At 40.5% G+C, this 16,965-nt stretch overlaps 1 protein-coding gene across 3 annotated transcripts in view; it reads right to left on the reverse strand.

Annotated features, from left to right (window-relative positions):
* Positions 1-579: 579 nt before the first annotated feature.
* IQGAP2 (IQ motif containing GTPase activating protein 2) overlaps positions 580-16,965 on the reverse strand; it is a 362,038-nt gene continuing 345,652 nt past the window's right edge. For all 3 annotated transcript variants that reach the window (XM_053588316.1, XM_053588306.1, XM_053588326.1), the window contains 3 exons: positions 10,651-10,788; positions 8,332-8,440; positions 580-1,497 (listed from right to left, as the gene is read on the reverse strand). In XM_053588316.1, coding sequence (XP_053444291.1) covers positions 1,384-1,497; positions 8,332-8,440; positions 10,651-10,788 — 361 coding nt within the window. In that variant the 3' untranslated portion in view covers positions 580-1,383. The remainder of the gene's footprint in view (positions 1,498-8,331; positions 8,441-10,650; positions 10,789-16,965) is intronic.

Raw genomic sequence — 16,965 nt, forward strand, 5'->3', positions numbered from 1 at the left:
TTTGTATTTTTTCAAATTCTGTTGGTCTTACACTTAAAGTTTATTTATGCCACATGAGCATAAACTAACCTATTTTCTCTGTAATTTGCAATCCCTTAGGAAATTACAGCCTACTGACTGCATGAAGAGAGCCTCAGGGGGCTTCCACCTAAACATCTGGATTACCATTGCAGTGGAGACACACACCTAAAACTAAGGGATCACCCTCTTCACCTTAGGTTTTAACTGGACACGTGGCTGCCTAGTTAGGCACTATATTTAGCTTACTGTGGTTCTGTGACTAAGTTTTCGGCCAATAGGATGTAAGCAGAGGTGACCTGTGTAACTTAAAATGTTTGCCCTGGACTTAGTTCCCCATCCTGCTGCCTGGTAATGAGTGTCAAATACCGAGCCAGCCTGGATCCCTGGATTCTTTGGTAGACCTGCTCACGTTGGAACAGCTGAAATTGAGAGAAAGAAATTTCTATCTTGTTTTAGCCACAAGGGTTTTGTATTTTTTTCCTTAAAGCATATTATTTGTTTTCCTGAAAAGCCCCAGCGAGAATCTTCTCTTACTCCCTAAATGATAAAAGTCAAATAAATGTAATTAAGTAACATTTATTTTACATAAAACAATTTCCAAAGAATACATTTAAAAACCATCTAGATAATGATTTTATAGCATTACAAAAAATTGAGAGGCACAATTGAAGTATTCAAATACATTGTGAAGGGGGGAGGTGGGGGGTCTAGGATCACTGTCCTGTTGTTCCTTAGTCACTTAAAGGTAAAGGCTCTTCATACGAGTCTTTTCATGAGGCAGTAGTGCACTTTCGTTTAGTAGGAATAAATCACATAAAATATATACTTTTATACAGAAAGTGTTATTGTATTGTCGGTTTCGATTACTTATAAAAACTTCATTTTGAATTGCACAAAATTTTCCTTAAAAGAAGACAAGGCTTAGAACTGTCTAAGTAATTCATTACAAATAATTAGGTTTCCATTTATCCACCGATAAAAAAATCATGAAGAATTACATCATTCACGTGGGATAGGTAAAATTTTTTCGTAAGAAAATAGGTTTATGTTTGTCCCCAGTTAGCTAAATTTCCCCCTCCTTTAAAATAGATCACAGGATGTCCCAAGTTTTAAATCAGAGTACCTACATGACAGTACAACGTGGATATGTTTACATTAATTCTTTCTTCATTATCACTCTATTTTAGTATCAAATTATCAAAAAGGCACATGGGTACATTTTTGAGAACAGTTTTGGTCCTTAAAAAAAAAAAAATCACACATTTGTAAGCAGTGATTTCAATCATGTTAAAAACAAAAATACTAAACAAATTCATTTTCCAATCCAGATGATACAGAATTTGTGACATTTCCGCAGGCACTTCACTTTCCATAGAATTTCTTGTTCAGCAGGTAAATGAGAAGGTTTACGTTCACTTTCACCTTGTCAAACATCTTCATTACAGATACTCCTTCATACTGCATCTGAAGTAAATCCTGAAACCGTAAGCAACATCGTTAAAGCTCAAATTTGACATTTTGCACATTGAAAAAACATATTAGCATACTTTGTTGACAAAAAAAAGACTAATGACCTAATTTTTTTTTTTTAAGGTCTTGCTATATTGCCTAAGCCGGCCTCAAACTCCTGGGCTCAAGCAATCCTCCCACCTCAGCCTACTGACGAGCTGGGACTACAGGTGCGTGCTGAGTCCAGCCATACAGGGAGGTTCTTCAACTTTATTTAGTGTTCATCAAAATCATCTGGCTAAAAACGCAAGCTAGTTAAAACACAGGCTGCTAAACTCCATCCCCAGGAATTTCTGATTTTGTAGCTCTGGGATAGGGTCCACAAATTTGCACTTTTAACAAGTTCTTAAATGATGATGAAATGGCTGGACTTTAAGAATCGCTGACTTGTAGTCCCAGCTACTCGGGAGGCTGAGGTAAGAGAATCGCTTAAGCCCAGGAGTTGGAGGTTTCTGTGAGCTGTGTGAGGCCACGGCACTCTACCGAGGGCCATAAAGTGAAACTCTGTCTCTACAAAAAAAAAAAAAAAAAAAAAGAATCGCTGACTTCAGTTTGGCGCCTGTAGCTCAGCAGCTAGGGAGCCAGCCACATACACTGGAGCTGAAGGGCCTGCCAAACAACAATGACAACTATAACCAAATAGCCAGGCATTGTGGCGGGTGCCTGTAGTCCCAGCTGCTAGTGAGGCTGAGGCAAAAGAATCACATAAGCCCAAGGGTTTGAGGTTGCTGTGAGCTATGAAGCCAGGGCACTCTACTGAGGGTGACATAATGAAACTCTGTTTCAAAAAAAGAATAGCTGACCTAGATGAAAGGAAAGAGTTTTTACAATTGATAATGGGCAGTGCCTGTGGCTCAAAAGAGTGGGACGCCAGCCCCATATACCAGAGGTGGTGGGTTCAAACCCAGCCCCAGCCAAAAACTGCAAAAAAAAAAAAAAAAAAGTAGAATTGATAAAGATTCTATGCAAGAAAACAATCATTAAGTTAATACCATATATATATACACATATCACATATATATATATTTTTTTGTAGAGACAGAGTCTTACTTTATAGCCCTCGGTAGAGTGCCATGGCATCACACAGCTCACAGCAACCTCCAACTCCTGGGCTTAAGCGATTCTCTTGCCTCAGCCTCCCGAGTAGCTGGGACTACAGGCACCCGCCACAACGCCCAGCTATTTTTTGGTTGCAGTTCAGCCGGGGCTGGGTTTGAACCCGCCACCCTCGGTATACGGGGCTGGCGCCTTACCAACTGAGCCACAGGCACGGCCCAATACCAGATATATATTAACAATTCAAATTTTTTTTTTTTTTTTTTGAGACAGAGTCTCAAGCTATCCTCCTGGGTAGAGTACTGTGACATCATGGCTCACAGCAACCTTAAACTTAAGGTTTAAGGGGCTTAAGTGATTCTCTAGCCTCAGCCTCCCCAGTAGCTGGGACTATAGGCGCCTGTCAAAATGCCTGGCTATTTTTTGGTTGTAGTTGTCACTGTTGCTTAGCAGACCCTGGCCAGGTTTGAACCCTCCACCCTAGGTGTATGTGGCCGGCGCCTTGCTGATTGAGCTATGGGTGCAGCCAATAATTCAATTTGTAATGGAAACATTCATAATACAAATGTTCCAGATAGTTGGGGTATATTCTTTAGAACAGCAGTGTTTTCTTTTTTTCTTTAGAGACAGAGTCTCACTTTGTCACCCTCGGTAGAGTGCAGTGGTGTCATAGCTCACAGCAATCTCCAGCTCTTGGGCTTAGGCGATTCTCTTGCCTCAGCCTCCTGAGTAGCTGGGACTATAGGCACCCACCACAACGCCTGGCTATTTTTTGTTGCAGTTTGGCCAGGGCCAGGTTCGAACCTGTCACCCTCAGTTATGGGGCTGGCGCCCTACGCACTGAGTCACAGGCGCCGAGCCCCAGCAGTGTTTTCTAAAGTGAAGTAAAAAGCAAGACAATTTATTGGGAGGCAAAAATAACATTAGCATTATTTGTTTTTTCTTATTCTTCATACATTTGACTTTTACGTATCTTTCATGAAGCATGTTTTATTATTATTATTTTTATTTATTTATTTTTTGAGACAGAGTCTCACTTTGTTGCCCTTGGTAGAGTGCCGTGGTATCACAGCTTGCAGCAACCTCAAACTCTTGGGCTTAAGTGATTCTGTGCCTCAGCCTCCCATGTAGCTTGGTCTATAGGCACCTACCACAACGCCCGGCTATTTTTTAGAGACGGAGTCTTGCTCTGGCTCAGGCTGGTCTCAAACTTGTGAGCTCAGACCATCTGGCCTCGGCCTCCCAGAGTGCTGGGATTACAGGCATGAGTCGAATACATTTTAGAGAGTACAGTAGTAGAAACATGTATACTTTGTAAACAAATAAGTGTGCACATATGAGGCAAAGTGCTCACACTATTTACTGATGAAAACATGTGACCAAATTTTGGAGATCTCTGTACATAGCAATTCCTTCCTGATCTAGATTCTTTTACTTCCTATACTGAGAATAAACCCTCATTCTTAAGCTAAACCATCATTCTATTTTTTATTACCACCATATTAAAAAAAGGAAATCAAATCTATTTCTAAAATAAATAACCAGGTCACACCAGCCACATGCATGAAACAAAGGTGTAACATTTCACAGTAACATGGGAGAGGAAGCCTTTCCCAACTAGAGATATTGTATCTGAATTGTCCTGGACTAATACCTAGGTCTCATTTTCTTTCTTTCTTTTCCTTTTTCTTTTTTTTTATTATTTTATTTTGTTATTTTTTGAGACAGAGCCTCATTATGTTGCCCTCAGTAGAGTACTGTGGTGTCACAGCTCACAGCAAACTTAAACTCTTGAGCTTACGGAATTCTCTTGCCTCAGCCTCCCAAGTAGCTGGGATTATAGGCGCCTGCCACAAAGCATGGCTATTTTTTGTTGTTGTTGCAGTTGTTTAGCTGGCCCGGGCCAGGTTTGAACCTGCCACCGTTGGTGTATGTGGCTGGTGCTGTAACCACTATGCTATGAGAGCCAAGCTAATTTATTTATTATTATTATTTTTGTTGTTGTTGCAGTTGGCCCAGGCTGGGTTCAAACCCGCCAGCCTCGTTGTATGTGGCTGGCATTGTAAGCACTCTGCTACACGAGGTGAGCCCTTTGTTTTCTTTCTTTCTTTCCTTTTTTTTTGAGACAGTCTCACTTTGTTGCCCTTGGTAGAGTGCCATGGTGTCACAGCTCACAGCAACCTCAAACTCTTGGGCTCAATGATTTTCTTGCCTCCGCCTCCCAAGTACCTGGGACTATAGGTGCCCACCACAATTCCCAGCTAGGTTTTAGAGACGGGTCTTCCTCTTGTTCAGGCTGGTCTAGAACTCCTGAGCTCAGGCGATCCACCTACCTCAGCTTCCCAGAGTGCTAGGATTACAGGTGTGAGCCACTGCACCTGGCCTAAGGTGTCATTCTCTTATGGTTAGCACTGGGGATTTATTGGTTCTTAATGACCATGCCTGAGGATTATTCTAGGCAAGGCCAACTGCAGAAGTTGGGATTATCTCTGGGAGGACTTCAGCTGCTCATAGCTTTCTCATCCACTTCCTCATTTACTTCCCACTCTACTCAAATAAACCTCAACGTTATCTAGATATGCTTCTGGAACTGAGGATCTGTAAGGAATTGAGTCCCCTCATCAAGAATGCTTTTACTTGTTAGAGCAGTGGTTCTCAACCTGTGGGTCGTGATCCCTTTGTAAGAATGAAGATACATCACGGCCTTAGGAAGGTTGAAAACCACTGTGTTAGAGTATGGTAGAGATTCACTTTTCCTCTGGAAAATGCAACATCTGGCAATCAGTTTCTTGGAAAAGAATTAAACCGACCTGGTTAGGTTGAGAAAGAATTGTAGGGGGAATTGGCTGGGTTTCCAAGTGCGCAACAGAGAAAACATGAAACATGACTGCACTCATGATCGGAAGACCAGATTTTAGTCTTGGCTTTGCCACTTGTTACTGTAAGACCTTGCGGGACGACATAACCTTCCTTAAGTTCTGTTTCCTTGTGTATAAACTGAGGCTAACACTGACGACCTCAGAGGGGTGACATTGGCAATGAGATGATACCAAGGTATCTGCAACCCCCTGTAAGCCTCCTTTGTCTTGTCAGATACACTGGGGTCTTGTGAGAGAGGGAGTGGACTACAGCAATAAAGAACGTGGACCCCAGCTGCCTCTGCCATAATGAGCTCTCTGAACCTCAGTCGTTCATCTAGGATCTAGGAAAGGACGAAGGCCTATGTTGCAGCTCCCCCAAATCACACCCTTCTGTTAATTACACGGCTGTATCCATAGGATATAATTCTATCCGACTGTTTTCTTTAGGAACTGAAGGGAGAATGGGCTGAGGAGAACCTAGAGACACACAGCTGTAACGTCAGAAGGGACCTCTCCCCTTACTCCTCTTAGAAACTTCTGTCCTATTCTCAGTCCCTGAATCAAACTGAAGACTTGACCATTACATTTCTCTTTGGTAATTTATACATTCAACGCAATTGTCTGAAAGCCGCTCATATAAAAGTTTGACTTTACATCTGACAGCTATTAAATGCAGGGCTGGCTCTGGAGTGTGCAACTGTGCAGTTGTACATTGTCCCGTGTTCAGAAGGGCTCTGTACTTGGCTTCATGCTCATCTGTCATCATCATAAAATCTTTGAGTTTGAACAAGGGGTCCTGCATTTTCATTGGTTTCTGTGCCCTCTAAATTATGTACTTAGTTTTGATCATGTATGTTCATTAACATTAAAAAACTCCAGGGCACACTGGCCACCTGCACACAGCTAAGGATTAAAACTTCACATTGTGTGAACTGCTAATCTCATTGTATACCGAATCCTTAACAAAGAGGCAAGTGAAGCTCAGTTTTTGTACCAGTACTCAAAGGAAGTCTCTATGGAATTCCTGTGGTCACTCTAAATACAACATATGGTGTCTCCTGGTCACCTGCAATCCATCTGTCCAGTTGGCCTTGGGTGATGACTTCCTTCTTGGCGATCACCTGCTGCGTCTTTGCTATTTCTACAGAAGAATCACTAAGGTGTATCACCACAAGCACAGTCTTTTGCCTTTGTGTATTTATCTTGTATTTAAGTGTTACATAATGTAACTAAAAACTCATTAGCTAAGTTGTTAAAAAGACATTTAGTGACATTTAAGTTAGAAAACAATACTGTTTACTCAAGTATACTTTTCATAATTACACAGTATCTTTTATTTTTCTCTCTGAACTCTAATATACTGCAGTATCTCAATATCCTTATCAAACCTATTCAGCTTCCGTTTCTCTTTTTACATTTACAAGGGCTTCTAGATGGAACAGAAGAGCTCTGGGTTCTGCTCCCATGACAGGGAGGTAATTTCAGAGTGCTGAGCCATGGCCTGAGCAAGCATTGAGGCCAGAACTCACATTACTCACAGGGGCTTAGCAAGATGATTCCTATAGATGTGTGCAAAATAACCAGAAGCCATTTTACATGCAGTTCGGGACCCAGGTAAGTAGGTCTTATTTTTGTTTAAAAAGCACACACACACACACACACACACACACACACACAGACCCCTACATACATAGACGGTGCCAACAAAATGTATACAAATTTTGAGAAAGGAAAAATCTACTAAATTTGTAGTACTCAAGTCACATCTGACTTCTGAAATTACAAGAGGTGTTCAACACGACTTGTATTCATCTTTTGTTACCAGGATATGTTGAGTATTACAATTTTTTTTTTTTGTAGAGACAGAGTCTCACTTTACTGCCCTCAGTAGAGTGTCGTGGCGTCACACGGCTCACAGCAACCTCCAGCTCTTGGGCTTATATGATTCTCTTGCCTCAGCCTCCCGAGCAGCTGGAACTACAGGCGCCCGCCACAACGCCTGGCTATTTTTTTGTTGCAGTTCGGCCGGGGCTGGGTTTGAACCCACCACCCTCGGTATATGGGGCCGGCGCCCTACTCACTGAGCCACAGGTGCCGCCCGAGTATGACAATTTTAATACAGTTTTTTCCTTTCTTAAAATGTGTATACATTTTTTTTTTTTTTTAGCAGTCCCAGTATATATATATAAACAAAAGTTTGACTTCACTTTAAAGTGATCTCGTGCTGAGGATTAAGATGCTGGGGGTAGACAAACATTTGGTTATACTACTTCCTTGATTTTCTTTTGCACATAAATTGGATCTTTCAGTTACTATTTAAGTGTATTTGGCTTAAATGTGATTTTTGTGAGAAAATAATGAGTTCATATTACAAATACCATTTTATATTTGTAGATATCTGCTTTGCACACCGTGTTTCATTCCTGGGATCCCAAACATTTAATAAATAGGTTTAAGAAACTCATGTAAAAACTATTCTAGGAAGGAGAAAGGAAAGAGGAGAAATGAGATCAGCGAAGTTCCAATCTTGGGCACATACATATTAGAAAGAAAGGCATGTTTCCAACAAAAGAACAATTTATAGCCTTTACTAGCTCCGAACATTTTTATATTATTTTCTTTTGTCTAAGCTTCAAAATGGAAACTTGGTAGAAGTTTAGAAAACCTGACTACTACTGTTTGCCATCTAAAAGCATTTAAAGTTCCATTACTTGAAAAAGCACAGCTTTAAAAAAAATGATCAACACCAATGAATGAATACTGGCAAATAAGGTCTGTGTTGGTCTTCTGTTGAACTTCCCTGCTGTCATGAAGAGAGCAGCCAGGGGAGCTGTGGATGCCCCACACATAAAACTCATCCCCAGTTGCAGAACTCCCAGCTTACCTGAATATTCAGCTGCACTTTTTCCATCTCTACACCAAGGAACTTAGATCTGACATCAAAGATGCCCACATCTTCAGTAGCTATGATATCAAATGTAACATTCTTAAACCTAGTCAAGAAAGGAAAATTCACACACATGAAATTGCAAATATAGCATAAGCTTAAAGCTGAAACAAACTAATGGAATCCAAGTTATTTATTTATTTATTTTTTGAGGCAGAGTCTCACTTTGTCACCCTGGGTAGAGTGCTATAGTATTATATAGCTCACAGAGACCTCCAACACTTGGGCTCAAGGAATTCTCTTGTCTCAGCCTCTTGAGTTGCTGGGACTACAGGAGTTAATTTTTTAATTAACTGCCAAGTTGATTTTTCAATTTTAGTAGAAAAATTTACTCTTGCTCAGGCTGGTCTTGAACTCCTGAGCTCAAGCAATCCACCTGCCTCAGCCTCCCAGACTGCTAGGATTATAGGTGTGAGCCACCCTGTCAGGCCCAAGTTATTTATTATTTATTTATTTTTGAGACAGAGTCTCGCTATGTCACCTTTGCTAGAGTGTTGTGGTGTCACAGCTCACAGCAACCTCAAACTCTTGGGCTTAAGTGATTCTCTTGCCTCAGCCTCCCAAGTAGCTGGGACTATAGGTGCCTGCCACAATACCCTGCTATTTTTTTTTTTAATTTTTTAATTTTTATTAAATCATAGCTGTATACATTAATGGAATCATAGGGCACCATGCACTGGTTTTATATACCATTTGACATATTTTTTCTTTTTTAGGGGATGGGGGAAGCACTTCCGGCTATTTTTTTTTGTTGTAGTTGTCATTGTTGTTTGGTGGGCCCGGGCCAGGTTTGAACCTGCTAGCTCTGGTGTATGTGGCTAGTGCTCTAGCCGCTGAGTTACAGGTGCTGAGCCCCAAGTTATCATTTTGAGTGAATGGCCTGTTAGGAAAAATTCTAAGGAAGTCACGAAAACCCTCACATCATCATTCCCCTATTCTGCCCCTAAAGGCTAGGTTTGATGGTTATCATTGAGATCTATAACTTACAAGGCTCTAAAGTAGATGCTTTATTAGAAAAGAAATAGCTGGCCTGGTACTTCCTCTTAAGGAGCAGAAAATACAGTTGGAAATGTATGAGAGTCACAGAAGTTGAGAATTAAATATCGACCAGCCAATCAAATAGTTCAGATAAGTATTACTGAAACTCAAAAGGGTAAGCAGTTTTTTGGGGGGTTGATGCTGTTAAGAGAAGGTTTCATTAGATAATGAAGTAGATACTAGGCTTTGAAAGAAGGCAAGAGTGAAAGGGAAGGTAAATGCCAGTAAACCTGGCTTCCTTCGAGACAAAAGGTAAGTGATGGGGGAGGCAGGCTCATGATCCTCCTAAAAAAAAAAAAAGGGAAGCACGTAGTATTTGATGTGGGACTGTGGAGGGGGACTCTCTTTTCTCCACCCCCTTGAACACTCACTCACAGCATACTGCTAGAAATGGCTCTGCTCCAGGGTTGACATAGTCTATGGCTTTGAAATGAGAAAGGTACTGTCTAGCAGTTGTAGATAACTCTAGACCGAAAGACAGCCTCTCATTGCTATGACTCAGCTCTTCTGGAGGGCCGGAGAGGCTCCCAAATCCAAACACGCTGGATGAGCCGTGGGAAAGACAACCATGACCGGCATTTTATCAGACAGCAGCAGATACTGAGACAAAGGCAAGAGTAGCCTTGGCAACACACGTACTCTTTCCTTGGCGTCTGTAATCCAGGCGAGGCCTTGCTAGACCAAATGGAGCTCTCTCAAAGGCCACAGGAAATGAGAAAAAAAAAAGTGAGTCAGATTTTATGCGAGCAGTTGGCATGTGCTGGCACTGGGAAATCAATGTTCCCAGTATTGATTTAAGTGCTTCATAACCATTACATTTACAAAATTAAATTTCCAACGTGCTGTGAAATTAATCTATTCCTTTGCCTTGTAGTATTTCATTTAGCTCTTTTTTTTTTTTTTTTTTTTTTTTTGTAGAGACAGAGTCTTACTGTACCGCCCTCGGGTAGAGTGCCGTGGCGTCACACGGCTCACAGCAACCTCTAACTCTTGGGCTTCCGCGATTCTCTCGCCTCAGCCTCCCGAGTAGCTGGGACTACAGGCGCCCGCCACAACGCCCGGCTATTTTTTTGTTGCAGTTTGGCCAGGGCTGGGTTTGAACCCGCCACCCTCGGCATATGGGGCCAGCGCCCTACTCACTGAGCCACAGGCGCCGCCCTCATTTAGCTCTTATAACTAAGACTCCTAACTAACTCTCAGACTCCAGGTGACACTTACTGGTTGGTCTGAAGATCGTCTATCCCGAGCAGGACACCTTTCTCGTGCAGCTTTGCAGCCGTGTACTTCACAGGCTTGGATCTCTTCGCCCCCTTAGGTTCTCCTTTTCCATCTACTTTAATTGATCTTCGAGTATTTCTGACAAAATAAGAACCGGACATGAGCTGTTACGATGGTGAACTCAAATGTTTCTGGTGGTGTGATAACCATGTCTAGCGTAACACCGCTGTTACTACTTACTTGGCCCCTGTTGTATAAAATGCACATCATTTTATTCTGTGATCATAGAAAATTTCTCCACACAGTAAAACCTCTCTATTGAACTGTTCAGGAGAAAGGGATTGAAGGCTGCTGACTAACATTTCTCTCTTTTTTTTTTTTTTTTTTTTGAGACAGAGTCTCACTTTGTCACCCTGGGTACAGTGCTATGGTATCACAGCTCATAGCAACCTCAAACTCTTGGGCTCAAGCAATCTTGCTTCAGCCTCCCGAGTAGCTGGGACTACAGGCACCCGCCACAACATCTATAGTATTTTACTTTTTTTTTTTTAAAGTAGAGACAGGCTGGTCTCGAACTGCTGAGCTCAAGCAACATACTTGCTTCAACCTCCCAAAGTGCTAGGGTTGTGGGCATGAGCCACCATGCCCGGGTTACAGTTTATATTTGTAATAAAACATACACTCTATTTTTTCAGGCATACTGGAGTAAGTGGTTATTTTCAGTCATTTCACAAGTAGCTTTGGTGTGATAACATGAACTGTGTATTCCTAAGTAAAGATAATACTAGGACTGCTTTAGTTTATTCAACAAGCTATATTCCCATTATTGATTTAAGTGCTTCATAACCATTACCTTACATTTACAAAATTAAATTTCCAACGTGCTGTGAAATTAATCTATTCCTTTGCCATGTATTATTTCATTTAGCTCTCATAACAATACTCAGGAGGCTGGCCCTCCTAATCCCACCTTAAAGATAGGAAAATTAACACTTATAGAAGTTCACTGAACAGGTTCAAGATCACACAACATAACAGAAAATCATCTAACTGCAGAGCTTGTGTAAAATGCCTTAGTTATAACAAATGTGTAAAGTAAATCTCTAAAATCTTGTTTCTACTGATCATTAGCTTGACCAACCTCTTTCTTCTGAGTACAAAAAATAAATATATACAATAGAACCTCTGTAAACTGACCACTCAAGGGACCTTAACAAACTGGTCAACATATAGAGGCAATCAGCATATGGAACTAGGTCTACTGTACATACATGAAGTGCATGTCCAGTCTGTGAAAATTAGGTCAACTTAAGAAGGTGGTCAACTATGGAAGTTCTACTATATACATTTTTTTCAGGCCCAAGTAAATGAATTAAAATTCAGAACTAGGGAGGCCCCAATAACAAGGTCTAAATGTGGTTATTTCCCTTCATCAAATCTCCTATGATTGATCCAGCAATCCCCCATGTGGGTGTTTACCCAGAGATTGGAATCTGTCTGTTAAATTGCTATCTGTGCTATGTTTACTAAAGTACCGTTCACAACACATATGTAGAAGCAACTTCAGTGTTCACCAACAGATGACTGGGGGCTGGGCACAGTGGCTCATGCCTATAATCCTAGTACTCAAACCTAGTAGTGCTTGAGTTCATAGGTTCAAGACCAGCCTGAGCCAAAGTGAGATCCCTGTCAAGAGGACTGCTTGAGCCCTGGGTTGGAGGTTGCTGTGAGCTATGACACCACAGTACTCTACTCAGGGTGACAGCTTGAGACTCTGTCTCAAAAAAGAAGAAAATAAAAAAAGAAAAAGTGTGGTATATATGCACAATGGAATACTATTCAGCCCTAGAAAAGAAGGAAAGCCTGGTGTTTGGGACAATATGAACAGAATTGGAGAACGTTAAGCTAAGGGTAACAAGCCAGGCACAGAAAGATGGGTACTGCCTGTTCTCACTTGCACGTGGAAGCTAAAATAGCTGTGCTCAGAGAAGCAGAGTACAAGGGTGGTTACAGGGGCTGGGGCTAGACGGAAATGGGGAGATGATAATCAAAGGGTACAACATCTCAGGAGGAATCGGGTTTTGAAAAAGATGTACTGTGGCCAGGCACGGTGGCTCAGGCCTGTTTAAAATCCTAGCGTCCTGGGAGGCCAAGTTAGGGGGAATTGCCAGGCATTGTGATGGGCGCCTATAGTCCCAGCTACTCAGGAGGCTGAGGCAAGAGAACTGCTTAAGCCCAAGAATTTGAGGTTGCTGTGAGCTATGATGACACCATGGCACTATACCCAGGTCAACAGAGTGAGACTACCGTAAAATAAAATAAAATAAAATAAAATAAAATAAATTGATGTATTGTAAAGTAGAGTGAATGTAGTTAATAAATAGTATACTGTACATTTAAAAACTACTAAATGTAAATTTAAATGTTCTCATCACAAAAAATAAGTATTTGAGATGATAGATGTCAATTAGCTTAACTTAATTACTCCACATTGTATTAATAAATCATAAAATAATTTTGGACCTCCATAAATATACACAATTATAAAGTCAATTTACGATAAAACTTTTAAGAATCTATGATTAATACAATTGATTTTTCCCTAGAGCACCATCTCTTACTGCCAATTTGATGACAAGGATTACATGAAAATACTGTACTACATGTTTCAGTAGATAATGAAAATTTGATTACCATTAACCCTAATCTAGTGATAAGAATAATCACAAGTGAAATATATTCATTAAAAATGGCTAAAGTATAGATAAAAATCTATAATACTTATGCTAATGGATGATAGAGCTATCAAATTTTGCTGTTGTGTCAATAACGATTTGTTAAAATCACTAAGCTATTTAAAATCAGTAAGCTGCTTTGTGCAATTAGCAAATATGTTTAAATTATAGGAAATATTGTTTATAATAAGTATTTCAAAACAGGAACAAAAGAAACAGTCCAAAATTGTGAGAGGCAGACAGGCTGATTCTCTGGGGTGGTGGTGTCTCCAATTCAGGGTAAAGCATGAAGGTGGGCCGTACCTGAAAATATTTCAAATTGTATAAAAACCCAGCACATTGTACTCCATGATTGCATTAATGTACCCAGCTATGACTAAATTAATAAAAAAAAAAAAGAAGATAAAAGGAGTCTAGAGACACCCCAAACAGGGTAAGGCCCTCAAGACTATCCCTGCCTGGTGGGGTGGGTGGGAGGGACTGAGACCTTTGAACTACTAATGGACAGTTAGATTAGGGAAGCCAGTGTGTCTGCCCTGGGGAGATGAAACTTGTTTCCCCGGCCAGCTTTCTGCATGTGTTATGAGGCACTGTTAACAATTTATTACTCTACCGTCCGGATTACTCAGCCTTACACCTTTGCATTTTTTCACCAATGCTTTCTCTTGGAGATCAGTAAGAGGTTTCTGAGGAATTAGGGTGTGGCTGCATTGCCTCAATCTGCCACTTTGGTGCATGACACTTTATACAGTTAAGTTGGTGTGAAGTTTTCTTCTTTATTCAGCGCCATCTCCCTGTTGGGCCCCCAGCCTGGGTTAGGGTCCCATGGACCCTGACACGAAATAAGTTTTTTTTTTTTTTTTGAGACAGAGTCTCATTATGTTGCCCTCGGTAGAGTGCTGTAGCGTCACAGCTCACAGCAACCTCAAACTCTTGGGCTCAAGTGATTCTCTTCCCTCAGTCTCCCAAGTAGCTGGGACCACAGGCACCTGCCACAATGCCTGGCTATTTAGGGGGTGCAGTTGTCGTTGCTGTTTAGCAGACCCGGGCTGGGCTTGAACCCGCTGGCTTCTGTGTATGTGGCTGGCGCTCTACTCACTGAGCTATGGGTGCTGAGCCCAAAATAAGTTGTTTCTTTTTTCTAAATGGTATTTTTTTTTTTTCTTTTTTTTGTAGAGACAGAGTCTCACTTTATGGCCCTCTGTAGAGTGCCATGGCCTCACACAGCTCACAGCAACCTCCAACTCCTGGGCTTAAGCGATTCTCTTGCCTCAGCCTCCGAGCAGCTGGGACTACAGGCGCCAGCCACAACGCCCGGCTACTTTTTGGTTGCAGTTTGGCCGGGGCGGGCCTGAACCCGCCACCCTCGGTATATGGGGCCGGCGCCTTACTGACTGAGCCACAGGCGCCGCCCTCTAAATGGTATTTTAAAAACACCGTTGGGGGATAAAAAGAGGATGGTTAACAGGTCTAAACTACAGTTAGACAGAATGGCTAAGATCTAGTAGTCTGTAAAACAATAGGGTGGCTATAGTTGACAACAATTTACTGTATATTTTAAAATAACTAAGAGGGCTTGGCGCCCATAGGACAGTGTCATAGCGCCACCCACATACACCAAGGGTGGTGGGTTCGAACTCGGCTCGGGCCAGCTAAACCACGACAACTGCAACAATAAATAGCCAGGCTAAATGTAATGATTGTGAAAAGCGTTTTCAAAGTGTTAGCACTACAATGCACAAGAGTACAAATACTGAACAACAACAATAAACATTTAGAGTGGGGAAATAATTTTACATACATCACAAATCTTCATTGGACATGCCAATGCTTCCTGAAAATTTTTTCAAAATCACAGAATTTTTATTCAGAATTTCATATATACATGGAAAAATATTTGTGCAAAGGATATACCTTAGACAGTGAGAAATTATTGATACTTAAATACTTTGCAGGGGCGGCGCCTGTGGCTCTGTGAGTAGGGCGCCGGCCCCATATGCCGAGGGTGGTGGGTTCAAACCCAGCCCCAGCCAAACTGCAACAACAAAAAAAAAAAAAATAGCCGGGTGTTGTGGCGGGCACCTGTAGTCCCAGCTACTCGGGAGGCTGAGGCAAGAGAATCGCTTAAGCCCAGGAGCTGGAGGTTGCTGTGAGCTGTGTGATGCCACGGCACTCTACCGAGGGCCATAAAGTGAGACTCTGTCTCTACCAAAAAAAAAAATAAATAAATAAATAAATAAATACTTTGCAGATGTAATAATTTGAACAAAAATTAATCACAAGTCTAGTATAAGTAAATATCAAGTTATTCACAACAGAGTACACTAAGGCACTAAGACTTTCACACATTTTGCTAAACAACATTGTTGATTAAAGTGAATAATCTAGTTAAAATAGTTTGGGAATTAATTGTAAATTTAAAAAGCAGATATAGGTTTTCTGACTATCAATTATGTCTAAAGTATGCTTTTTGGAGTCATGGTTGAGCTAAAAGCGCAATGCTTTTTGCATTTTTAACCAGCAGATATTGATGTAATTTAACTCACAATGCAGTAATGCTATGCTTGTATCTCTAGTGTTTATGTGAAAATATGTGGTTAACTGTTGCTACATCAGAACTATTAGAGGACTTTGTATACTGTTAGGCAATATTCATGTACTTTTTAGGAAATTAAAAACACTGAAATGTAAAAGGTATGAAACAGATGTGCCTTGTGGTTGACACATAGTAAGTATTTTAACTCATGCATGAAGTATTTATAGAGGCATATTTTTCTTCATTTTGGTAAGAAAGAAAAAAATTACAAGAATTACAAATGATTTAGAAGTAAATCATTTCACTAATTGCACATTAATCTAATAAAATACACTTGATTTTGAAAAAAAAAAAAAAAATAGCCAGGCATTGTGGTGGGTGCCTGTAGTCCCAGCTACTTGGGAGGCTGAGGCAACAGAATTGTTTAAGCCCAAGAGGTTGAGGTTGCTGTGAGCTGTGATGCCATATCACTCTACCCAGGGTGACATAATGAGACTCTATCTCAAAAAAAAAAAAAAAAAAAAAAAAAAAATCTCTAAAAGAGTGGGACTGCAATGTTCCTAACACAAAGAAATAATAAATGCTTGAGATTATGGATACTCCAATTACCCTGATTTGACCATTACAAACTGTACGTCTATATAAAAACATCATATATATACTGTGAATATGTACTAATATTATGTATCCATAATAATTGAAAATATAAAAAAATTCAGAAAGAATTAAAGAAATCCCCTATCCTTGACTAAAAAAGACAAAAGGAATAACGAAAATGTTTCCTTAAGTGTTAATGCTATTTGCTTAAAATACAACAGGTTATGCTACTTTAATTCTAATGCTGATGGGGTATTTAAAAGCTTCCAAATTTATTCCTGAATTCTTAGTTCACAGTGGCAAATAATAAAATTGAGAGTCTGATTTTTTTAGTTATAAAACAGAGTAAAAAGTCTGCTTCCAAACCCAACACAATAACCCAGAATGATAGCATTGACATTTCATATAAATCATATGACATTGTAAATAAGTATAACGTGACTTTAA

The sequence above is a fragment of the Nycticebus coucang genome, chromosome 1, assembly GCF_027406575.1.
Source record: "Nycticebus coucang isolate mNycCou1 chromosome 1, mNycCou1.pri, whole genome shotgun sequence".
NCBI classification, from domain to species: domain Eukaryota; kingdom Metazoa; phylum Chordata; class Mammalia; order Primates; family Lorisidae; genus Nycticebus; species Nycticebus coucang.